A 27892-nucleotide genomic window follows, 5' to 3' on the forward strand; every position below is an offset into this window, starting at 1 on the left:
CAACTATGTCCTTCCAATTATAGCTATGCTTCATTGAAAAAACTTAAATGGAGAGCCAAATAAAAAATGATAAATTGCTTTTAAAATCTGCTTCAAATTGAATATTGGAAAGTTTTTCCTACAAAATGCCTCACTGTGGGTTCTGAACCAGATAACCTTTCAACCACCGTTGTGTGTATATAACCTATGAAAATCCAGGAGTTTGTGCATAAACAGAGGATTTTATTTGGAACATGTCAAGTATCTGCATACATTCATTTAAAAAGAGAAACAGCTTCTGATGAATGCAGTGACATTCACTTAAGTCAAAGCCGAACAGGTTACACCATATTAATACCAACTCAGCATGCATAATGAGTTCTTTTATATTACTCACTTCTAAAATTAACTGCAGAAATCAACAACACAATTTATCTTAAGATTTCTATAATAAAAAAGTTTAATTTTTAAACAGCTGAGTATTTTTTAATGAACCCAAGTCAGAGTCAATTTTCTACCTACATGTTTATGCATTACTGATTGTTTTACAAGAAAAACAATTCTCTACAGTTTTTTGTTTATTTTTGCACTAAGGAAGGCAGAGGAGAAGGATAAATAGCTAAAAAGAACAAAGAAATAGAAACCAAAAGAGAGAAAGCATTCATGTCTAATTTTTAACATTAGAATCAACAAGTCCACATAGAAGCTCCCCCAATTTTTTGACCAACTTTAGATATGCATGTTTCAAGTGATTAACAATGACATTTTCACAAACCAGTGAAACATATGGATTCATCCAACATTCCCAGCTCATAAAATGGCCTAGTACTTAGTATACGTCCATTAAATAATTATTAAACCAATGCAAGTCTTAAGTGTCTATCATCAATAATCTCACATAGCTTCCTAATAACAAACCAATGACAAGGAAGATGAGTTAATAAATTTGTTATTCAAATCCCTCACTCACATGGTGTCTCATTCAGCTCTACTATTCAATCACACTTTCCATCCTACCTTAGATGCAATGTCTTATCCAACCCTAAACCTTTTTTCTAATGTCTGCCACTCCTCTACTACCTTTTGTTCTACCAGCCTGTTAGTCTTCAACAAGTTTCAGTTTTAAATTGCTGCATCAATCAACAAGAAATATTTCTCTGATAAATTCAAAGAAGGGTAGAGCTTACAAAAGTAGCTGAATTATAATCTCCAAAAGGAGCCATGTTGATAAGGATAAATTATATCTTTTTTTAAAAAAATTCTATTTGGAATTCATACTGTGCTCATTTGGAAGATTATGTCACAAGTTTCCACAAGCAGAAAGAGAGAATGTGGATGTACTTGCACCGGAAAGGTACAGGTAACCTTCAATTTTGTGAGTAAATGAAATTACCCTCGGTGCAAAGTGAGTAATCTCTGACAACAAAGAATCTTAGTTTATATAAGTCTCTATCTGGCAGGGACTTTCGAAACAACTGAAAATAAGCTTTTCTAGAAAACGAGCCTCAATTTCACATACAAAACAGGTGGGGAGCAGACGAGGTTGTCTCCTTAGCTTCGGGGACTTGTTTGGGATATGAACCTGCACTGACCACGTTCTGGATTTTTGGTCCTTAGGTGTTCCAACAGACAAAAAGAAAATCAGTAATCAAAAATAAGGAGAAGAATGCCTGATGCAGTCTCGGAAGCAATGATTCTCCATGAGGAGGCAGGTCTTCTAAATCAAAATATGGGCATCAGCGGCAGACGGTTTTCAAACCTCTTATGTCACCTCATCTTAATCCCACTTGAGAATATCCACAATAGTGAACCATTGTTACGTTGGGGAGTGAGTCATATCCCAGGAGGGGGTCAAGACAGAAGAAAAGGTTGAAAAACATGGCTAAAAAAGGATAAGGCTTCGAGATTTCCTTTACAACTCTTCACATTCTGATGGTGAAAATGCAAGCATACACAGAAGCCCCAACTCGAAGTACATCACTAATCTTTATGTCGGAAGGTATAAAGAACTAATTATGGCTATTCAGGGATCAGAAACTGGATATAACCCTAAAGTAAGAAAAATTATAAACACGTCAATATTTAAATAGTGAATACTATGTGAACATTGTTTAATAAAAGCTATTATTCTGACTGGAATATTACAAGAATAATAGCTAAAAATAAAGGTAGTTGTTATGCTGTGATCTAAATTAGCAATTGCTTATTAAAAATAATAATTTATTAATAAATGGTATCTCCCCAGATGCTGCAGCTAATCTATTGGTAGGAGTTCACACAAGAAATTTACATGTAGCTTTTTCTTTTATTCTTTCCTTCCTTCCTTCCTCCCTCCCTCCCTCCCTCCCTCCCTCCCTCCCTCCCTCCCTTCCTTCCTTCTTTCTTTTGTTAAGAAACTATGGGTATTGTTAGTTATCACAGAGCAGTCTGAAGCCCCATCTTTTTAATTTTATGAGTCATAGGCTCATGAAATTTCTTTTTCTTAAGGCTTCCCATTTGCAATAACTGCATGACAAGCCAGCCAATCAGTTGTAGAGTCCTCGACAACGTGGGAAAGCCTGCCTTACTTAGACTTTGGTTTTAAAAGCTTGTCCTTCAGTCCTGCTTATGTGGTGCCCCTACTCAGATCAGTAAACAGAAGTCTGCCTGGTTCTTACTGCCACCTAATCTCCATACAAACTCAATCTAGAAGAAAAAGTCAACACATTTTAATGCCGGAAGAGCCCAAGAAACTCATACCAAAACTTCTTGCCATCTGACCTCATGGACAGATTCTGGGTAATGTTACACATAACTTCTTTGAACAGAATGTCTGCCTTATATTCTAAGGCAGGGGTGTCCGAACTGCGGCCCACGGGGCTAACTGCGGCCCGCAATCCATTTTTTATTGGCCCACAGCAAATTCCAAAAATATATTTAGCTTACTTAAATAAACCAGGTGAGACAATACGTACTTCACCTCGAGTGAGTGGCCCAGCTGTTTGTGTATTTTACCGCATATGGCCCTTGGTGAAAAACGTTGAAAAAAGTTTGGACACCCCTGCTCTAAGGCATTCAATAAATATGTGTATGCACTTGAGTGCGTTTAAATTAGCAGTAACACTAAATGTGAAATCGGACCCTTAACTCCAGAACATAACCTAATAATTTAAAGCTGGTTATATTTGGTAACCTAATAATTTAAAGCTGATTATGTTAGGTAGATACTAGAAAAGGTTGTATGTTTTTCGTTTCATGTAAATACTAAGACAATGTCACACTATGTGTTAACCCTTAAAAGACAGTGACATTTTCCTCATCAATTTCTCTGGGGCTAACCTACACGTCATTTCACACTAAACCTCTAAATAGCAGATCTTCTCACGTGGCGTCTCAATGCTGCGTCACAAACACAATTCTTTGGCTGCACAGGTAGTATAAACCCTAGGCAGTGCAGGTCATGCTTGGATTTGAAGGCCAAGATGGCGCACTGACTCGGCAATGTGGGTCCCACAGTGTCAGGTCCTCTGGAGTAAGCCAAGGGCTCACATACACAGTCATACACCCTGTCACCTCAAGGAGACTCCACTGGAACCACAGGGGTCTCCCATCTGCTTCAGAGAGATTTAAATTCATTGTCTGTGACGTCTAAGACCACTATAGTCTTGCATAGATTAAACAGATAATATAAATTCTTATCTTTTACAGAGAACATATCTATAGTTACATCCACGTCCATCAGGTACGTATCTCCTAAGAGGAGGGGATACAAATAAAGTTGTAACACCCAGCAGTAAAGAGACATCAGTGAGAAAGCAGAAAGGCCTACCTGTTCAGGTAGATGAAGAATGGTGTGCTCTCTGGCACTAAAGTGTGAGAGCGACTTATAGGCAGCACTTGCTACAACTGGGTCCTAGAGAAGGTAAAGGTAAAACAAATAACGTAGATTAAACATGAATTCTGGAGGAAGAAAATCTTCTCTCACCACCCTCAAAGTTCTACCGTCAGAGCTTTAAAAAATAGTACGGAAGCCTTGCTTAATCTGTCTGTCCTAATTAACAATAGAGAGAAAACAGCACTGGGCAGAGGGATCCAAAGCAGTATTCTTTTATCCTCGTTTGGACCTTAAACATAAAGTAACTCATACTCGTTCGGGCCCCATGCGGCAGTATGGCTTAGTGGAAGGTGTACAATGGTTTCGAGCCTGATAGGCCTGGAACTGGATTCTGATGCCAGGTACTCACAGAGAAAATTAGCTTTTAGAATCGAAGCTCTTTCACACATGAGTCAGGTATAACATCACTGACATCCTCTTCTCTATATTCCTTGATTGGAAACTAAATCCCAAAAATGGACTGGACTTCTGTTTGCTTGGTATGCTTATTGGTGGGGGAGGGGAAGGATAAAGCAGGAAAGGTGAAGGACCATTAAAAATATGAGACAATGGTAACAGTCTCTCTTCAAATGTCAGCTTCACAAAGTAGAAGATGTACTTTATGGTGAAAACGTATTAACAAGCGTAAATTGAGGATAATATTTAAAACCTAAATTTATTAATAGTCATCATTCTTTTAAAATCAAGAAGCCTTTCTTGATTTACTTTTAAGAAAGTAAAGATTTACTTGATATAACTTTCAAGGGAGTTATATGTATTTGTTATTCTAAGAATCTTTCCCAGCTTGGTTCTGTTTCACTGATACCCCTTGTGACAGTACCTTATTTTGAGTGTGGGTCCAGAGGAAGCTGAGGACTTGAACTTTAAAATTCTGAAACATCAACAAACACCAGAATAAAATTTTAGGACAAAGATAAAACTGAACATAAATAATTTAAAGTAGCAAATAGTGGAAATTAAATCACTTTAAAAATGGTATCATTAGTAACTGACTTATTCTATATTTGCCCATCATTCATAAAATGAATATACTCAGAAACAGACTCATCATTTAAACACATGGATATTTTAAACATCATGAGACTGTAAGATGATTAAATTTAGAAAATAACCACTTCTTATTGACGTCTCAAGTCCTAGTACAAATGTCACTCCTCTCTTTCATGCCACTGTTCCTGATCCCCCAGTGTCAGCGGCCATATGGCGCACGGCATACTTGCGCATCTAGTGTAACTGTGTGTGTGTGTGTGTGTGTGGTTAACTCCCTACTAGGTCATACACTCCATAGGCCAGTGATTGTCCTTTCTATGTAAAGGCCTGGATCATAAAGCCCAGGACATAAAGAACATAAAACCCAGTTTCTCAAATGACAAACATTTAATAAATAATTGAGCATAAAAAGTCATTTATCTTCTAACTCTCAATGTCTTGTCATTTCAGCCACATCTAACTTCTTGCCCTTCTAAATCATATTAAGTCTTTCCTACACCTCCTTGCCTTTGCATATTCCATTGCCCAAACTTCACTGGGATGTAACATTTTGTTAATTCTTCAAAATTATAATCGAATAGCACCAACTCAATAATGTTTCCTTAAATTCCTAAAAGTGCTGGTCACTTCCACCACCACCTCTCATAGCCCTTTGGTTAACTGTACTCAGCAAATGTTATTGTAATTATTATAGCTCCTGTCTACTTTCTTTACCAGCTTTTGAGATTTTGGAAGGCAGGGAATGACAATATGGTGTAATGGAAAAATATAGGCTCTGGAGCTAGAAAGTCCTGGGTTTAGACATCAGCTTTCACTTAGAAACTACAGTGTTGGTCAAGTTAGTTGTCTGGCATATAGCAGATACTCAATAAATATTTGCTTAATGAATGGACGGACCTTTCAAAGGCTTAGATTCTTTAGCTATAAAATTAGAAATAATACCTTCCTGTCAGATATTAGAAGTAATTGGTATATATAACTAGAAGAGTGCTGAAATATAACAGGTACTTTAAAATAGTATCTATTCTTGTTTATTAGTATCTCTAAGGCCTAGTACAATTTTAATAAATTGTGAATAAATGTACCAAGCTCTTTGCAAAACAATTCAGAAAATACACTAACTGAAACACGGACTCTATTTTCAAAAGCTTGTAATTTAACAAGGAAAATAGTATATAGATATATAGATATAGAGATAATATATCATGTAGCATGAAATAGAAATAAATGTTCTTAGGAAAGTATAGATTACAATAACTTTCGGATTACAAAAAAATTCTCAAAGGATGAGATAAGTTAAACCAATTTTTCACATCCTAAAATAGATTTTTAAAATTAGAGATGAAAAAAAGGAAGTAATTCTAGCCGAGAGAACAACATAAACAAAGGAAAGGAAATAGAAAAGTTTGGAGGCAACTAAGGAAATTACAAGTGGTTCAGTTTTCTTGGAGTGCAGGAGGCAAAAAAGCAGAGTGAGACCAGATTCTAAAGGCCATACTAATTAAGTGTAAAGAGGTGAAATTTCATTTTAGGCAAACACAAGGCACTGAGGTGACTAGGCATAGCAGTGACCTACCATATACTTTGGGAAAATTACATTCAACTCTGGCTTATACGCAAACAAACTCTAAGTAGTTAAAAGAAAATAAGTTATTTAAATACACAGGGAAGGAGGGAAGGAGAAAGCAAGAGAAGGAGGGATGGGAAGGAGGAGATTGGGAGTAAAAAAGAGGGAGAAAAAGAGGGACAGAGAGAGGTCTCCCCTCCACATTTCTTTTTTTTTTCCTAACCCCCTTTCTCCCGCCCCGCCCCCCCCTCCCCACTTAGGTTCAAGCTGTTGTTTCTCCGCCTAGTTGTGTAGGCACAGCTCCCTGGCCCCTGCTGATAGGATGAGCCTTGCGCTCACGCGGAGCACTCGCTGATCACCGCCTCCCAGCTTCAGGGAGAGCTGTTGTTCACTATCTTAACTGTAGAGGGCGCAGCTCACTGGCCCATATGGGAATCCAACCACATTAAGAGCATGACACTCCAACCACCTGAGCCACCAGATGGGCCCCTCCCTCTACATTTCTTTACTTCAGCTTCCAAGTAGATTATGGTCACAGAAGGGAAGAAACTGATAGATGGAATGGCCCCAAAGCAGTCTATTTGAACAACAGAGAAGCTTAAATATTAATATACGCATGAAGATAAAGCAAAACAAGATGCCAGTGGAAAGAATGTAAAATCTGAAGAAGAAAACCTAATCCAAAAGACAATTCATAGCCATTGGCAAGCAAACATAAAAACCCACACACAAATAAATTAACCTCATAAATTAACCTGTAATGAAATCTGAATAATTCAAAATATAAGCAACACAAAAGTATATGAGTTCAGTCCTTAAAGACAGAAAATAAACATAAACAACATGTCCTCACTTTGATTTTTAGTCTTAGTTCCTTTTCAGTGGCCTGGCAGACTTTCCGACAACATAAAGATATATAGCAATGAAAAGTTGCCATAAAAAAGACTTCTTGGTGAACTATATGCTCTAGGAATCTGAAGATGATTCTTTTTTAATACCCTAAAACAAAAGTCTAAATATGAGAATAAACTCACGATATCCTGTATTGATTCAATCATGCATTCAATAACTACTTACTAAATATATATTATGTGCCAGGGACTGTGCTAGGTATTGCATCTTCAGTAAGAACAAATTTGATTTTATTCACTGTGGGTTTTCAGAATGATTAGAAGTAGTATCCCATAATCCTGCATTATCGTGTGATCTAAAACATAAAAAGGACAATTCCTGGAATCTGATGGAGGGGTAGTTTATCAGTCTGTGAAGCACCGAATCAAACTAAAAGTCCACCAAGACTTCGAGTGAAAACCAACTGCTGCTCTTTGAAGGAAAAAGAAAAAAGGCGAGCATGAAAGGGAATATGGCTACCAAAGTAGAAATACAAATGAATTTGCCACCCTCTCAATTTCATTCAAAGAAGAGATAATGAAGAAAATGTTAAGCAGGAATATATAAATCTTATAGCAAAGCATCTTTTACCAAGTGCTTCAATCATTACAATGACAATGAGTAGTTCATAAAATTGTTTTCCTATTCTAAGATGGCTTGATATTATAATCATCCTCACTGAAGAGTACAGATGAAGAGGACAGATATAGATAGAAAACGTGAACTAACATGTAAAAATCAAATCTCTATGGCAAAGCTAGAAGCAAAACACAAATGACAATATGTCTATACTACTGGGAGAATCCGTCCTGCTTTATTTAACATCTTTGTACATTATTTAGAGCTTAAAATACCAACAAAATAAATTTAAACTGTTGGCCTCATGAATTCTAAATTTTAGAAACATTACTTTTCACACAGACTTTTTAAAATCTTGACCGTACTCTCACAATAAAAACTTGGTGTCTTTTACGTAAATAAATTTTAAAGACACAGAATTGATAAGGGTGGATATCTTCCTACTCCTAAGAGTCCATAAAGATATCAACAGGTTCTCAGAACAAACAATTCTAAAGGATTTCTGGCAAAAGATTACAAATATTTTTTTCCAAAAGTTATTAGAAAGCACATGTCTATCCAATGTAGAAACAGACACTTTATTGAGCTCCAAACGCATACCTCATATTCAGCTGTATTGACTGTTAAGGAAGGAACCAGAGAAAACAGCTCACTGAGGGTCTTCAAAATGAGAGGTCTCGTGTCACAGCTCAGCTTTGGGGAGAGAGCATTCCAAGTGGAGCGAATACAAACCACCTGTGAAGCAAATAAAAAATCAATGCCAAAGAAAATGCCAATTCCTACGAAGCCATTAGTAAAGTTGCACTTTCTCTTATTATAAGGAAACTTAAGAACAAAGTCATTCCTAGAAGTTAAGATTTGATAAATTATCACCCCCTCAAAAGAAATTATTTAAACCAATATAAACTGCTGTTGAAGATCCAGCCTGCCTCAAACAATTGGGGTTTTTACTACTTTTTTTTGGTTAACCATGGAAATAAAACTCTCTGTCTCTCTGTCTCTCTCTTTTTCTCTCTCTCTCTGTCACACATGTGCACACACACAAAATTAAACTCCAGATTAGCTACATACGTTGTTGAAGAATCGATCTCTGAAACAAAGGGTAAGATAATACTAGGACATTTCTAAAGCCATTTCTAAAATAGTTCTTGTAGTTTTCCAGCTCTGTTGAAACTACATCACCATTCAGAAAATTGGGATGTTAATATATATATATATATTAAACACTCTTAAATCATCTTACAAACTTTTAAAGGAGGTAGGAGAATAATTAGATTATTTAAAATAATAATTTAGGACTTTGTTTTCAAAGTCACTTCAGATTTTTAAAGAGGCTGTTAAGTAATAAAATAAAAGCCCAACAAAAATGTTATTCTTAAATTGACCCAGTTTCCTTAAACCAAGTATTCTTAGTTCACTTCAGTATCTAGTTATATGGATATTCAAATGTCTTAACTTCAATTCCAACTACAACAGATGATTTCTTCACTTCCAGATATTTTATTAAAATTTTAAAACTCAGGCAGGAACAGTGCCAACACAGATCAATTAGACAGAGTTTAACAAGGATTAATCTTTCTAAAATACTCCAATCTCTTCTCTTAAGCTTGAATTAACATACACAATTTATCTCCATCTATACAGATAAATTATTTAGAAAAGCTACATGAGGTAGTCAGTGAAAAGATGTCAAAGATAAATGAATAATATATGCTTAAGGACACAGATTAAGGAGAGGCTCTACGAAGATAGAACGAGTATCTCAAAAAATTTGGATTCAGTACTTTTGCTCTTATTTTCTACTTTCCATTAAATAGCAAAAAAAAGTTCTTTGCGTTGGAATCCACTAAAAATGTGGATTCCATTAACATTTGCTAAGGGTAGTACTATGTGCCAGGCAGAAAAATAGGCACATTTACAACAAAGAAGTAGCTCCAATATTATAAATTATCAGTGTTTGAAATTTTAAAAAATTTTCCTTAAAAGCTTGCCATTCGACATTGAGTACAGCAAAATATAAAACATAATCTAACTCTTCAAAGAACTTAGCACCTTGTCAAAAGAAATCTATATGTAATTCTAAATTATTGGAAAACAAAAGGTAAATGATTAGATTGTGAACTATGTTCAACAGAAAATAGTTTCAAGAGGAATCTAGGAAGAAAAGCTATGTCAGTAGGTAGGAGCCATCAGAGAGAGTATCAAGAAGCAGTAAGTCATAGGATGGGACTCGAAGGAGGAATGGACAGAAATCAGGCAGACCATACACATGGAAATGGAAAACAAAGTCAAAACACAAAAAGCAGCATGTTATAGGCACAAAAAGCATGAGTACTAGTGAGGAAAGGCTCAAGCATCAGAGAGTACCTGGAATACCAAAACAGTGTGAACCAGAAACAAACAAACAAACAGATAAAAAAAGGCAGCCTCTGGAGACTTCTGAATTTGGGAATAAATAAAATTAAAATGCAGCTTTTTAAAGATTTGTCTGGTAGTCTTATAGCCAAAGTCAAAGCAGTCACCCACCTCTGTCTCTCCAATTCCAATAACATAAACAGCCTCAAAAATTTTCTTAAAAACTCATGCTCAATATACTCACTAATTGTCCGTGCTTTCCTCTCACTTTAAAAGCCTATCCAATTCCAATCTATGTTGTTTCAACTCAGTTGAAATCCCACTTCCACAATGAAGTTTTCTCTTATAATTGAAGCCCTCATTTTATCCTTTCTTTCCCCAATTTTTAACATTTAAAACTCTGTATAACCCAATTTAGCATTTAATTATATACTGTCTAGTACTATTCACTCTTTCAATGAATGTAAGTTGTCTCCTCAACTAGCTATTAAGTTTTTTAAACACCATGACCATGTCTTAGACTTTTTTCCTCACTACTTAGCACAGTAATAAGTATCAATGGATTACCAGTACTCAGCTACTGATGGTACTGAAGCCTGAGGAATGGCAAATCTGAGATAGAGATTAAAATAATTAGAAGAACTTGGAGAACATATTGGAAAGTGGAGTATTTGGGGCCTAGAGACCTGGGTGAATAAAAAATAACATTAAAAAGGAGAGGAAACCGAAAGAATGAGCACATTTGCAGGAGATGGGGGTAAAGAGCTCTGTTTGAGATGGTATAATTTTGAGTTGATGGAAAGACATCCATAGAGAAATATCCTGCAGGCAAAAGGGAAAGGAAAGGTCTATAACTCAGATACGAGGTTGGTCAACAACAGCTTTGCCATTTGAATGTTCCCAAAAATCAAGTGCCAGGAGGAAGTATGGCCTCCCCGACATTCTAATGTACTTTGCAGATCAACAAAAAAGCTCTCTGGACACCAATTACAGAAGCACAAAAAGGGCCTTGCCCTTTCCATGGGTGGGGAGTGAGGCTACATTCTCCAAGTATTTTCATGCATTTACAAAAAATTTTTAAAAGTCTACTTCCTAGTAAGTTTGAAAAGTTATGCCTGAAATGGTACTCCACCTACCGACTATGCGAAAATATTCTAGACTCCCAGCCATGAATTGTGGCCTGAAGTGTAATTACACAAGATATAGGTATGGAGCTGTAGGGGATATTTGCAAACGCAGGCTTGACCATTCATAATCAGGAAGAGGGAAGCCTCTAGGTAAATAACGCTGCTTTCTCTGACCTTCCCAGCCCTGGGTGATTCTTGACTAGATCTTCGGGCCCTGAGAGCTTCTTGGATTCTACCTATTACCATCTTGCTGTGTCCATCTCCTTGGACCCTGTGGATTGGACCCACTAGCCTTTTGACCTGTGCAATCTGCTAAATCACATCAGATTAATAAGGCTTCTGGCCTTTACTGCCTTGTTCTGCACATTACCCCAATGACTTGTCTGTTTTCAAAAAACAGATTGACTTCTGGTTCCAGCAATATGAGGGTCATAGCTAAAATGACTGAAAAAGAAATAAAGAAGGAAATACCTGCATTGAGGTATTGTAAGGAAGTTAGCAGTTTCTATAACCTAATAGCTTGTGTTTAAATGCCCACATGGAAAGAGGCGATATACCTTCAGCCTACAAAAGGTGGGGAGTTGGAATTAAGACCCCCACATAAAACCAGCACCCCTTGACAGGATATACCCTTAGTGTAATGGTTGAACTGGAAATCACTAAACTGAGAAATATAAAAAATGGCAGTGAGCTGGGGGCACCTAGACCACTCCCATAGGAAACTCCCATAACACGTAACCCAAATAATTCACATTGAAAAAATAAAATAAGCCCTTCTAAAAATGAGTTTGTGACAAAAGAAAAATTTCACTACATGAGTCCATGCATCCTAATGAAGTTTAATTTTAAAATGGGCCTTGGAGAAGGGGTTGATGCCAGGGCTGGGGTAGGGAAAATATAACTTAAGTCTGGACCACCTTATGGTTCCAAAAAGTAAGGAAGTGTTCAAAAAAGGATGTGGACTTATTGAAAGGGCATAGGAGCCAATCTCAAAGTGTTCCCAAAGGCCAAATAAATATCCATGAGTTTACACTAGTATAAATAATTGAATGAATGAATGAATAAAAGAGAAGGAGCAGCTCTTCCTTACAAAAGAATTCCAATTAATAAATGTAGAAGCAATTAAAGAAACAGAGTAACAACAGACTTTTCAAAATAAACGAGACCAAAACACCATACAATAAGGTCTTAAAAGTGCTGAGGAAACTACTACCGTGTTTCCCCGAAAATAAGACCTAGGCGAACCATCAGCTCTAATGCGTCTTTTGGAGCAAAACTTAATATATAAGACGCGGTCTTATATATTATAACATAATATATAATATAATACTATATAATATATAATATAATAGTATAATATAATATATAGTATAAGTATAGTATAACATAGTATAAGACTGGGTCTTGTATTATATTATATTAGACCCAGTCTTATATTATATAAGACCTGGTATTATATTATATTATATTATGTTATATTATATTATATTATATCGTATCATATTATATTATATTATAATACCCGGTGTGATGTGATGTGATGTGATGTGATATTATATTATATTATATTATATTATATTATATTATATTACATTACATTACATTACATTATATTATGTTATATTATGTTATATTATACCCGTGTCTCATATTATAGTAAAATAAGACCCAGGTCTTATATTAATTTTTGCTCCAAAAGATGCATTGGAGCTGATGGTCTGGCTAGGTCTTATTTTCAGAGAAACATGGTAGTCTACAATACTAAATCCATGATTCAACAATAAGGGAAAAACAAGCAAAAATAAATAAAATAGGAGGAACAATACCTAGGTCGTGTGCACATACAGCATAGGAATATTTATGTAGAAATGACTCAGAACATCTTGCTTTGTTTGTCTTCTTTTTGGAGAAGTCACCCCATTCTAAGTGCTTTCATTATGCACATTTTGTTGCTATTTTTATTTCTCAGGGACAATGATACTTTCCCCATGTTATTCTTCCACAAGAATTTTAGCAACACTAAACAGCACCGATTAAGAAGACATTCTGCAGTGTGGTGTACTGGAAAGAGCACATGACTGGAGTCCAAAACTCCCGGCTCTCCCACTTGGTAGCTGTGTGACTATGGCAGTCATTAATCTCCTCCAGTCTGTTTCCCCAGCTGCAGAGCAGAAATAATACCAGTAACACTTGCTCTGTGTAAGGCACCAGGTTAACAGTAAAGACCATATTGAGACAAGTGTATGCAAATGTGCTTTAGACACTGTAAAAGATGGTTATTGCTGTTACAACTAACGGAAAAGATAACGAATCCCAAAAGCATCAGAGCCTTTGCGTAGAATTCTTGTGCTGTAAGAATGACTTTGTTCCTTCGCAAAGGAACAGATAGCTACCTTCTCATTTTACTTCTAAAAGCTATTTCTAGAAATTCCTGAGAACAGCCTACTCCTTTTGTCCTGACGCTTTACTCTAAATAGGGAAAGCTTAATAAAAACCTCTTAAGCTATGAAAACCACCTTATTTGCCCTTCTCATAATGAAGGTCAAAGAAATTGCCTTCACACTTAAAGGACTCGTCATCATCATGCAGTGAAGCCCTCTTCAGCTAATTCAGCACACAGAATTCACAAAACAGGGTGCCTCTGTTATCAAAATACAATAATAGGGGATAAGAGCGAGTTTCAGGAGACACAATCAATGGAGCAGAAGCAACGGAAAAAATAAGTCTTTCTTATCCTAATAATGTGGGGTTAAAAAATGACTAGCACAGGTTTATGTAAGCAATTTCAGTCTATCGATGTCTGAGACTAGTTTATTAAAAAGGCCGCGCTGTAGAAAATAGTAGGAATATTGCGTTTGGCTTTTTAAGTCCCTTATAATCTAAAGGGCAGTAATTCTGATGGTGTGCTATTAGAGTTACTCCACTTCTGTCCAGTTTGTGGCAAATAATGTAAAGGCACATTTCTAAATCCCAAACTGTGCCTTAGCGAACCAAACATATTTGTACTTGATGTGGTAAAGATGCTCTCCTGTGAACAATCCCTAACATCACTATGCCATTTCCAAAAGAGGTACAGCAGAGACCTTCCTAATTGTTCTGCACTTCTGAAAAACTGTGTGGCAGTTTGTGGTGCAGACTTGTAATTCTATTGTAATAATATCTGAACAGAAGACGTTTAGAACTGCATAAGTGACACAAGTAAAAAGAGAGAGGCATTTATTAAACAGATTGATCCAACCTATCAAGCCACCCAGGGGACTCACTACTCAGTAGCCAGGGATTTTAGGTTTCTCTTTCATTCCCCCACATGAGAAGCTGCAGCTTCCCTGAGATACCTCCCTACAGGGAACAATATCTTCCAATGCAAACTCCATTGATTTCTCTGTAGGAACAGAAAGAATGACACAAAGAGCTCCCTGCAGGGATGTTCACTTTTCAGTTTTCCTAGATTCTGTCTGGATTAATTACCTATTTCATGTTGAACATTCTTTTGGCATGAACTGCAAACTCACAGTAAGAATGTGTCAGAAATATCCTTTTCACAGGAAAATGATTAGTGCTTTATTCCCCTCAACTCTCTTTCCCTTTTCAGATAAATGGAAGTTAGACTCCAAGGTAATAAGGAAAAATAATAGAAATTCAATTAAAAGAGCTTAACCCCCCCCCCAAAAAAAACCTACGTGACAGAAAGTTGTTCCGCAGATACAAAGTTAAAAGCAAACAAGCTGAGTATCCACCAGCAACAAGAATAAAATATGATTCATCTAAATTTTAAAAAGGGCTATGGGGACTATTATGACTGCACTCCAGAAAGAGACTAAGAAATACAGTTCAGTGCCATTTCATATTGAAAAATCAACATGCTGTGTATCAAAAATAATTGATGAATTTAGAGGCTCTAAAAACACTTTAGAGAGTAATTTTAAACTGCAAAGATGAAGCTTTTAGGAATACCGATTGAGTTCAGTCCACTTTAAAATATGGAATTCCATGAATACATTTCTAAGTAACCAATGCTGACAGTTACTGAAACTTAACCTGATTACATGTTCACTGAAAATGATTCTTCTACCCCCCTCCACCCACTCTATGTATCCACAGATTTGAGGATAATAGAACTAATGACTTCTTCATGGATAATAATAGTGAAGACCAGTCTCTCAGGCTTGAAAGGTTTATACAGATCTACCTACAACTCCCTAATAACAAGAAGGAAATATACCTGTGCCCCCTTCCCATAGAAACAAACAAGCTTCTGGTTAAGAAAATAAAAAGAAACGGCAAAACCTATAACCTAAAAGTTCAAGAGAAAGAGAGAGACAGCACATCCAAACCACTCCTAAGCAAATACTAAGGAATTCAAAAATTCAAATTACAGTATATATAAAAAAATCTATAATTCTAACTGAGCTGTTAGTGTCTTCTTAAACTATTCTCAGAAGTCTACACTGCAATTGAATAACTGATACTATAGTTATATCAGAAGTCTTGGAAAAACATTAGTACTACAGCAATGGTAAGGAACTATTCAAAGCAAACCCCAAGTGCAAGAGGAGAGAAGATAGTTGATTTTTAATAGCCTGCATGCCACAGAAGAGAATATTTTAAAAGATGAGGAAACAAAAGGTGCTAAAAAGAAATGTTATGAAAGGAGGAGAGCCAAGAAAGTATAGGTCTTTGGAGTCCAGGAGAGGAGGGAGATGTTTGTAAGGAAAGCTTTCCATGCCTTTTTATACTCCAGAGTAGTTAAAGAAGCATGGGGAAAGTCCATTGACTTTGCCAGAAATAGGTTTTTTTAAAAATTTTCCATACAAATTAAAAGTTAAATAAACCACTTTCTGTTTCAAACTTTTTGTTATAAAAAATTAAGAGTATAAGAAAGCAATGCTTTCCCGGCCCCTAAATCTTTTCAAACTTAATTGTCCATTTGCATCAGAAATGTAAACTTGCTAAATAATAAAGGCCCTTGCAAAGATTAAAACACAAAAACATTTATCAGAGCGTGGCTTATAATATGAAAAAAAAATCACAACAAAACAGAAGACAATCTAAGTACCCCACAATAGGAAATTCATTACAGCCGTGTGCTCATTCAATTAGATGTCGGGAGTAGATTATCAACCAGACACAGTGCTCATGATTACCTGCTGGCTGAAAAACGGGTTACCAAATACTATTAGGTTGGTGCAAAAATAATTGTGCTTTAAAAGCTTAAAAATAACTGCAAAAGCCGCAATTACTTTTGCACCAACCTAAAAGCATGATCCTTTTTTGCTATATATATATTTCTGTGGTTTATATGTGATTTTTAATCTTCTTTTGCTGAATCATAACTTCACACTTTCCTCTTATAAACATATAATTAATTCTTCAATCAGATTTTAAGGGAAATATATATCCATTTAGTGAATTCGAGCCTTAATCATTTTTCTATAATTATTATTTTTTGATGCCCCCCCCCTTTCCTACAGCTTACATAAAGGTTTGTTTTCCTATGATGGCGCAAATTAGTGTCTTTAAAATGACATTTGGCAATATGATCATTCTCTTGTAAAAACTGACAATTATGTTTCCTCTGTGCACCCACCTAAATTAATATTTGTTCAGGGAAAGCTGGAGGTTTACTATAGCTGTTCTTATTTTGCAGGATGAAGCCAAACATCTTCCACCACACCTGGGAAACCTAATACAATTCCAAAGGTTTCTTTATACACCCTTATTGCCAGGCATAATTATTGTTCCTGCTTCCACAAAGCCTAAGCCAGGAATTAATAACTATTCCTGCCACATCAACTAAATATATGGCTGGTGATAACTATACAATCCATAAATATATTACAGGAAAATAATACTGCTCAAAACTAAAAAAATTCGGAGCAGATGGACTAAAGAGCTTCCTGTAAGGTCTCTAAGAAAATAATAAACAGTGGCATCATAAGAATTTAAATTTAAGACGCTACAACATGTATATGTACCTTGAAAATCTTAGGCTATGTGAAAGAAGCCACTCACAAAATAATACAGATTGTATGACTCCATTTATAGGAAATGGAAAATAGACACATTTATAGAAAAAGGAAATAACTTGTTGGTTGTATAGGGCTGGGGGCAGCCCTACTTAACACCACGGGAACAGGTATTTTGGTATCAGAGAACTAGAGTAGTATTTGTATTAATCAGGATTCTCCAGAGAAACAGAACCAATATGAGATAGATAGATAGATAGACAGACAGACAGACAGACAGACAGAGACACAGACAGATAGATGAAGAGACTTATTATAGGACTTGGCTCATGCACATAAGGAATCCGAGAAGTCCCACAATGAGCTGACTGCAAGCTATAGAACCAGGAAAGCTACTGGTATAATTCAGTCTGAGTCCAAAGGCCTAAGAACCAGGGGGCTGCAGCTCTAAGTCCTATAGTCTGAAGGCCTGAGAACCAGGAACTCAGATGTCCAAGGGCAGTAGAAGATGGATGTCCCAGATCTAGAAGAGAGAGAATTTGCCCTTCCTTCACCTTTTTGTTCCATCTGGGACCTCAATGAATTGGATGGTGCCACCCACACTGGTGAGGGCGGGTCTCTTTATTCAGTCTACTGACTCAAAGGCTAACCTCTGCCAGAAGCAGCCTCACAGACACACCCAGAAACAATGTTTTACCAGCTATCTGAGTGTCTGTTAGGTCAGTCAAGTTGACACATAAAATCAGCTGTCACAGTGTTAACACAACCTCATCAGGTTACAACGAAGACGCCTGTAAAAAGACTTAACACGGTGCTTGGCAAGGGATAAGCACTCAGCAAATGTTTGCTCTTGGCATCGGTGTAAGATTACATTCTGCTTTTAATTCTTTAACTTGGGTAATTTTCTAAAGATAGGTCAGACATTGGACCACCATCCATTTTTAGCACTAAGCTGGTTGCGCTTCATCAGAATTCAACTTCCATGGGCACTTTGATCAACACCTTTTCTGGGGTCTGAAGAGCATTGATTGGTACCGAGGGTGTTCATCTGGCATCTGATTCATCCAACGGTGCCAGCTGTAGTTACCATAAAACTCCCATCATGTTGTTTGGGGAATGCTCCCAGGCCAAGTGGAAGAAGTAAAGAGAGTTTAAAGCTCATTTCTCCTTCACGCTCTTTTTTTTCCCCCTCACGCTTTTGCAGTGAACTTTTGGCTGCGAAAAACAGTTTAGGGCTGAAGGTAACAAAGTCCAATAAAAGCAAAAGAGGAGCCCCAGGAAGTTGGCGGTTTCCCCCTAAGCTGGCTCTTGCTCTAAGCTTTAAAAAAGGGAAATAAAGGAGATTTGGAAGTTTCCCTTGACTCTGTCTAGCCTAACCTCCAGGGTAGGAAAAAAGGCAAAACTGCACAGAAATTCTACATAGGTTTGGCTTCTGAGTTTCAACCCTCAGAAACCTAGCATCTCTGCAGATGTCTAAACGAGGCACCTGTGGCTGAGGAGGGAGCGTGCCAACACAGAGAGAGAACAGCCACATTCTAGCCTGGAATCTCGGAGGGTAACGCAGATGTGTCTACCTGGGTGTAGAAGAAGTCTGAGGACTTCACACAACTTCCCACCCCCACACTATAAGAAGGTAAACGTAAATTTCTATCACAGTAATAAAAGTTTGAGATTTCCTTGGATGTCTCATTTATTTCAATGTGTCATATAGTTTATTCTTAGGTAACGTTCATTACGTGAGCATTTGCACACGGGGAATTCAGTTGCAATGGTCAACCATGTTTTCCAAAATGTCAGGACAAGTGAAAAATGTATATCCTATGTATAAAACAATATAGGAAAAGCAGCACTCCCATATTATGCAAACTGGAGTTCAAAAGGGAGAAATCTTTGCAGATAGAAATTATATACCCTCGGGCTAGCAATTCCATTTCTAAGTATTTATCCTAAGGACATCGATATGTGCTAAGATTTAGCTCTAAGGATGGCCACTATAGCATTGTAGATAATAGTAAAAAATGGAAAACAAAATATTAATCAATAAAATATTGATAGAAGTATGATACATGCAATGCATAAAATATGCAGCCATTAAAAATATGTATATATATATTGCCAGCAAAAGATGTACATAATATATTAAGAGGGAAAATTTGGTTATGCTAAATGGCATGTTCCATATAATCTCACTTTTTAAAATATCTATAGCTATACATGCATGTACAGAAAAAGATACGAAATTATATATGGCAAATTGTTTAGTTGTCTCTGAATAGTGACATTATGGGCAATTTTTTCTTTGTTTCAAATTTTGCCAAACCATATTTTCTTATTTTTTAACAACAAACATCTTGTGTAATATAAAAAAAAAAAATACTTTAACAATTCAATACGCATATTCCGAAAAGTAAAAATTCATTGAAACAATGAAACAGAAAATGTGAAATCAGAAAATTTCCCGGACAAGTCAAGAAATCTAAACAAGCTGGAATTTAAATCTCATAATAGGCCAACTCCTGTTAAGAACTAGGACTAGAGATGAATAAAGAGCTTATTATGCTTCCAAAGTAGCTCACAGAAACACAAACATGGAAACAAATATTTACAGTAAGTTATGATGCTCAATATAAAGGGGTCCATGAGGCAAGGAGGGAAATACATAAACTTAAAGAGTAAGAAAATTTCAAAGCGGAGAAACAGAAATTACTCAATAAACTTCATTATTTAAACTTAACAGCTATGAAATGTCCCACTAATAATAACTGTGTTTTTTTTAACTGACATTCTTAGATTAGCTTAAATTCACTAAACTTCTAAAGTACTCATGTTTTGTAGGATTTATCACAACAGCAAGTAGGTAAGTGTACCATGAATGATTGGCTCCAGGTCACCAATGAAAGTCTGAAACTTAGAATGAAGGTTTCCTGAGGGTGAGAACTATGTCTGTTCTTTACATCATTATATCTCTAGCATCTAACAGTGCCTTGTGCACAGCAGGCACACAAACTTTACTTGGATGAATAAACATGAATGAATAAATAGAAATAAAAACTGTCACTTTATCCTTTTCTCCAAGGCAGGTTGTCTTGCCAGTCCCAAGAATGTCTTTCACTTGTAACTTACAATCAAAACCTCTCAGACTGCTGTGCAACTGCTGACTCCACACCCTAACCAATCATAAGTGGTTCTTAAGTTTTCCAGGGCTGGATGCTGTGTCCCCTGCTCTGTAAATCTCTAAACCATTCTTCATCACCCCCTTACATTTATCAAGTGGCAGCAGACTATATCTTTCCCACCCCCTTCCCTTTCGGGTAGGAGGAGGTGGGGAATGGGAAGAGCAGTGACAAATTAATTACATCACATGATATGATACAGAATAAAGGAAAAGGGATTAGCCTTGTATTTAAATCCCAACTCTGCCACTTCTTAGCTCCATCCCCTTGAGAAAATTACTTAGAGTCTGTGGGTCTTGACTTATTCACATATAAAATCAGGACAGTACCACCAGACTCACAGAGATGTGATATTAAATTAAATGATCTATGTCATATTACTTAGTGTTGTGCCTTGACCACAAGCATGGAATAGAATAGTTTGTTTTCCTCGTTTCTGTGGTTGTTATATAATGACATCTCTCCCTAAGTTACTCATTGAAAGACAATTCCTCTAAGGAAATGTCATATCCTAGTTTCTTTAGAGTCAAGTCCTTATTCCTTCAAACCGTTTCTATATCATCTAGTAAAACAAAATCAGAAAAAAAGTCATCTTAAGCAGACCTCTTCTTAAATGCTGGTTTGTTATAACACCTTTGAAAGACATCTTATCCTAAGTTCCACAGCAACAGCTTCCAACCTATAAACATGCTTGTTTGTATATCTCGACGGGTAACAAATGTTTAACACAACAGCATATATGTACACTTACTTATATGTTATATACATCAACTATAGAAAGAAAAATATTAGGCAAACTAAGAATATTTGGAACAATGGTCCTTAATTTTTAAAATGTATAACATCTTTAAGTTTAATAAACTCTGAACCTCCATGTAATACAAACATATATCAGGGACACTCCCAATCTCAGTACAAAACATTGTAAATAATATAATCTGCTAATAAGCACATGAAAAGATGCTCAACACCATCATGTTATCAGGAAACTGTAAATCAAAACCACAAGGAGGTACCACTTCCTACCCAAGAAGGATGTCTAGGTATAATGAAATCAAGAGACGCCAACAAATGTTGGTAAGAATGTGGAAAACTGGAAACTCTCATATTATTGCTAGCAAGAATGTAAAATGGTATAATCACTTGGAAAAATAGTTGGACAATTCCTTGAAAAGTTAAAAACAGACTTATCATATGACCCAGAAATTCCATTCCTAGGTATGTATGTCAAAAGAATGGAAAGTCTACACAAAAACTCATATACAAATGTGCATAGCAGCATACGCTAGTGAAAAAGCAGAAACAACCAAATGTCCATCAACTGATGAACGGATAAACAAAATGTGCTACCGTCATGCAATGGACTACTATTCAGCCATAAAAAAGTGAACTTCTGATGAACCTTGAAAATATTAGGCTAGGCAAAAGAAGCCAGACACAAAAGAACACACAGTGCACAATTCCATTTACATGAAACATCCACAGTTGGCAAATCCATTGAGACAGAAAGTGGTTGCCAGGGACTGTGGGAAGAGAGGAATTGAGAGTGACAGCTAAGAGGTATAGGATTTCTTTAGGGGGTTATATTAGCTTCCTATGGCTGCTGTGACAAATTGCTGCAAACAGAGTGGCTTGAAACAACACAAACTTACTCTGTTATAGTTCTGGAGGACAAAGTCAAAATAGTCTTACGAGGCTAAAGTCAAGTTTGTTTCCAGGGGCTCTAGAGCAGAATCTACTCCGTTGCCTTTCCTAGTTACCGGAAGCTGCGTGCAGGTCTTGGCTCATGATGACTTCCTCACGTCACATCCCCTTTTCTCCATCTGCTTCATTTGTCACATCACCTTCTTCCTCTTCTATAGTCAAGTTTCCCTGTCTCCTTCTTATGGGGACACGCGTGATTACATTTAAGGGACCACCCAGATAATCCAGGATAATCTCTTCATCTCAAAATCCTTAACTTAATCACATATGCAAAGTCTTCTTTATATATAAAGACTGTATAGGGACTACTATATAGTCCCTATGTAATAGGGACTGTATACAGAAATAGGGACTATTTCTGGGTTCCAGAGATTAGGACCTGGATATCTTTGGGGGCCATTATTCCGCCCACCACAGGAATGGTTTAAAACATTCTGGAATTTGATAGTGACGGTCGAAGTACAACTTTGTGAATATACTAAAAAGCACTGAATTGTACATTTTAAAAGAGTGAACTTTACGATATGTGAATTACAAAAGAACCATTATTTTCTTTAAAAGACAGTTTTCAGAATATAGCTATTACATGGTTCAAAAAAAGGACAATTTGTAAGTTGCATTTAGGCATAACTTAAAGGAATAAAGAAATTCCATAAAGCCGAGGTTAACATGGCTTCAGATACACCTTTCAACAATCCACACGTGGAATCAGCATGTCTAATAAAATGATGGGACTAAATATACATACCCTATAAATCCATTTAACTGACATGCATAAACTGCAGTGGGTAGTTAGTCATATTCTACTGAAGGATACATGATGATGCAGCCAGTTTTCATTATGACCCCCACTCTTCCTTCAGGATACCTGGCTACCATAGGTGACACATGATCTTCTGATGGAAGTGCAAGGAACAAAACCATCAATCCGTACATTAAATATTATGAAGGCTTAATTTCTATTTTTAAGATAAATAAGAAATATTCTAATATTTTCTTCCCATATCTCATGGGTAGACTTACACACAGACCATTACTTTAGAGACTGCTGCTCTTGACAATGGTCCCAAACTTCACTGCACGTCAAAGTCATCGGGGAACTCATTAAAAAATAGAGAACCTAGGCTTCATCTCTAGGGATTCTAATTCAGTAGCCCAAGCTATCCACAAATTTTGAATACCCTACTCTATATACTGGAAATCATTTCCATTTATTTTTCTATGAAATCCATAATTTGGGTAGAATCGCTGAGCTAAACAAGTAAAAAAGAATACTCCAATTGAAGTTGAATATAACATAAAGAAACAAGGCCAATGACATTCTTTTGTTTGACCTGTATTTCAGCCATTTCAGATCAAAGTCATAGGACCCCGTCAATTGTTTAAGCAAGTAAATTGCTCAAATGACCACTTACATAAGTAGAGGCAATGCTCCATGACGCTGAAGCAAAAAAGAATGTACTCCTGAGAATATCTCACTCATTACCGCTGAATTAGAACCTAGGGCAACACGTTCCACCATGCTACTGTGAGAAGAACTAAGTCCATCTTTTAATAAAGCTGAAAAACCAGACAAGAAGGCCTATGTTGTATGAAGGCCTCTGAAGCATAAAAGGTAAGTAATGTATATCAAAAAAATGTAAAAGGCTTTAGAATGACATCCAACTAATAGTGCAATCCACAGACTCTGACAAATCCTTTTCTGTCAATGATGAAAAGTCTCTCAAACTTGAAACAACCTTAAAACAAAATGCATAATCTTTTTTAAATACTACTGCTGGATTTGTATGCGTGTTAGAGAGGCATTGTGAGTACCTATGCAAAGGCTTACCAAATGCTTGCTGTCTTAATTCCAAATAATTCCTAAGCAAGTTATTTGGCCTTTTACAAACAAGTGATTTTAGTCATCTCATCAGGGGAAGTCTAATTTGGAAACATTAATGTTTCCAGAAATGAGTCTCTTAGTGATATTTTATCCGAGGCAAGAAGAAGGTGAGATACTTCTGGTCTTATCAACACATTTATATAACACGGAAATGAGCTTAAACACCACAGATAATTCCAATTTTGATTTTAAAAAATTTAGATCAGTTAAGGATACATGGTGAATAAAATATTTTTAAAAACAGACCTATGAATTTCTTGGAAAGTATCGAAATAATGTGTTCAATCAGATCTCAAAATCCATACAGTCCTTCAAACTATTAATGCCCTTTAATCACTACTCTCCTTCAATGATTCTCTCTCTACACCTTACGTACCCATTTACCCCCCAAAGAAAAACCCACCCCTTGTATAAGTTTACAACCAATATATTTTATTGACTGGAATTGCAGAATGGGACACAATTAGCCTCATTTGAGTCATGTCATTATTTCCAGCTCACTGGCATTTATTCAGATGAGCACAATTTGCAACCTCTGAGCCCAGCTCTTCTGATGTTAACTGGCATCATTAAAACCCTCCCAGTGTCCAACTCGTTTGATCTTTTAAAGAATGTCCTGGGTCTGTGACTCAGAGCCGGAAACTCCTGGCTGGAAACCCTGAACAGCGTTCATGTTCGGTCACAGACTACTCACATCAGTTAATGGTCCTCACAGACCAGGATTCCAACTCAAGAGAGAAAACTTTTCATGTAAAAATTCTTTAAACACAAAATGAACAGACAATTGGATTAAAATAATGTACAGGGGGGCAGGAGCAGCTCCTTAAATGTTAAAATTTCAAAAGTTGAGATTGTAAAATTTTCAGAGTAAAGTATCTTAAAAGAGCATAGCAGATCCGGTCATTGGAAAGGACAGATAGAGGAACGAGAATATAAAGGCAAAAGCAAGAAATGGTGAAATTTCAAGAGCTCCAATTAAAAATTTTCTATGATAAGTTTTGATATAGTGCTCAACTCATATGCTCTCCAAATGTTTTCTTTAAAAACAATTAAAAACAACCAGTTAAAGAATAAGTGGGAAGCTTAATTCTTTTCTATTTAATTTTCTATTTAATTTCTATTTTCAATTTTCTATTTAAAGAAAAATAAAACCGGGCCGGCCGGGTGGCGCAGGTGGTTAGAGCTCTATGCTCCTAACTCCGAAGGCTGCCGGTTCGATTCCCACATGGGCCAGTGGGCTCTCAAAAACCAAAAAAAAAAAAAAAGAAAGAAAGAAAAATAAAACCACAATATTTTTATTTTCCCACACATTTCACACATGGCATATGTGTGAATAGTATTCCATTATACGAACATACCATAGTCAGTTAAAATTTTATTTCAAAAATGAAAAACCGTATTTAAAAATCTTCTTACAGAATGACAAAGTAAATGTTATAATATCCACAAATGTTTAATAAAAGGCAAGTTCCTGCTGTCCTTTTAAGTTAAAAATAAGGCCAAACTACAACTTTCAACTGCAAAGAAGTCATTGTGTAGTATATAAAAAGCTCAGCATGGAAATAGATTCAACAAATGTACAAAAAGCGTTTTTCATGCCCAGGAAGAACGGAGGGCATCAAAAAACATGCCCCAACTACAAATAACGTAGCTCTCAGTTCAAAAAGACCAGCAAATTCCTTCTCTAATGCATAGCAAATTAAACTTCACTTCCCTGCAAGGTTGAACAGGCAATCCACCTTTAAATGTCCCCACAAACAAAACATAAGAACAACAAAAGAGGTTCCAGAGTGTAATAAATATTGAATCCACAGTAGGCGACAGAATCCTTACTGTACACAGCTGAGAAAACCTGCCACGGGACAATGGATCACATTTCCATATTAAATTATATTTATCACGCTGAAAAATGCTTAAACAAAATACAAGATTTCTATTGGCCATTTTCATACCACACTCATTCCCTAAAACCTTCCAAACCTGCTGAGTGCTATTGAAAATCGTTCCCACCCCATGGTGCTCTAAGGGAACTGCTAGACAAAGGGCTGGGATGATGGGAGAGGGCAGGGACAACTACCTTCCCCTGCGATTTCAGAAAATAAATCAATGAAAGAGGATAGAATAGCCAAAACATAACCTTGGCATAGGGTGTTTCCGGGAAAATCACGGCTGTGACAAATGGCCTGAAGTGAACTCTTCCAGCGGTCAAGAATCCACAGGAAAGGCCCCTCCTCTTCTTATCTATTGCTCAATTGTACAATACTCTGCTTTGAAAATACAACACCCTCTTAGAGCTGGGCAAGATGAAAGAGCTTTTCTTCATGATCCTGTAACGCCTATTAATTTTTGCTACAACAGACTCACAGCTGATTAAGGAAACAAGGGCTAACACTGCCTCCCATTCTCATCTCAAGACTTAAGAGAGAAAATGTTAAAAGTGAATGAGCCCTCTTTTCACTATAATATGTTGATTTTCATTTATGCATACACCGTAAGCTTTTTTTCCTCCAACCTTGGGCAATTTGTTTAGAATGGAAGTTCTTTTCCTGGTTGAAACATAAGTAGCAATGTTATTAAATTTCTATGCAGTTACAGAAGTATCTTTCTGAATTATTGTGGCTCATTCACTGCCACTCAGAGCACAGGTTTAAAATCAATGACTGAAACAGCAAAACTTAAACTATCCCCAAAGTACACTCACACTTTTATCACAACTGGTAAAGAAACACGATAGGGTGGAAAAAGAACAGAATGAAAATTAAACCAAAGAACATTCAGATCCCCATGTTATACTTGTTTTTACGTCAATTTGGATGTCAGACTTCCTACATTCATCAGAAAATATCAAGATTATTGTCAAGTTTAACATAGGACAGAATGGATGCCAAACATAGTAACTAGCTTGGAAAAAATGTAGCTTCTTTAGTTTTGGTTTTTTAAAGTATAAATAACATACTGAAAAAAGTATAGATCTTAATTACACAATTTGGTGAATTCCGACAAATTATACACACTGCTGTAAACACCACTCTAATCAAGATATAGACCACAGGAATACAACGTGAGTCGCATTATCAATTTAAAATTTTCTAGTAACCACATTTTTTAAAAAGTAAAAAGAGATGGATGAAATTAATTTGAATGTTTTATTTAACTCAGTATATCCAAAACATTATCATTTCAATATATAGATAATTGATTTTTAAAATATTATCAACAGCATATTTTACTTTTTTTCATAGGACTAAGGCTGAGATCTGCTGTATATTTTACGCTTACAGCACATCACGATTCGAATCAGCCATAGTTCAAGGGTTTACTAGCCACAGGAGGCTGACAGTTCCCACACGGGACAGTGCAGATAGAGTCCAGAAAATTTCCTCCTGTCCCTTTCTGGTCTATCCTTCTCCTCCCCACCCCAAGTCAACCACTATTCTCATTTCTATCCTAATCGATTATTTTTACCTATTCCTGAATTTCATAAAAGTAAAATGTATGGATTTTTTTGTGACGGGCTCCTTTCACTAAGCATGTTTTTGAGATTTATCCAAGTTGTCGCAAGTATTGTGATCCAGTCCTTTCTATGACCGAATAGCTTTCCACTGTATGAACACACCACAATTTGCTTACCCACTGACCAGCTGATGGCCATTTTGGTTGTTTCCAAATATGCTACCATTAATAAAGCTGAAAGCAACATTCTTGAACAAGTCCTTTTGTGGACATGTTTTCCTTTACTCAGGTAAATATCTAGAAATGGAAATGTTGCATCATAAGATAGGTTAATATTCATCTTCATGAG

The 27892-nt window shown here is 36.3% G+C and overlaps 1 protein-coding gene across 3 annotated transcripts in view; it reads right to left on the reverse strand.

Annotated features, from left to right (window-relative positions):
- Positions 1-27892, reverse strand: part of FOCAD (focadhesin) — a 282277-nt gene that overhangs the window by 113211 nt on the left and 141174 nt on the right. For all 3 annotated transcript variants that reach the window (XR_013994507.1, XM_081067235.1, XM_081067234.1), the window contains exons 16-18: positions 8481-8615; positions 4674-4724; positions 3788-3871 (exon numbers count right to left, since the gene is read on the reverse strand). Coding sequence is in view for 2 of the 3 variants with exons in the window: in XM_081067235.1 (XP_080923361.1) it covers positions 3788-3871; positions 4674-4724; positions 8481-8615 (270 nt within the window). In the remaining variant the exon portion in view is untranslated. The remainder of the gene's footprint in view (positions 1-3787; positions 3872-4673; positions 4725-8480; positions 8616-27892) is intronic.

This window comes from Rhinolophus hipposideros, assembly GCF_964194185.1.
Source record: "Rhinolophus hipposideros genome assembly, chromosome: 11".
NCBI lineage: Eukaryota > Metazoa > Chordata > Mammalia > Chiroptera > Rhinolophidae > Rhinolophus > Rhinolophus hipposideros.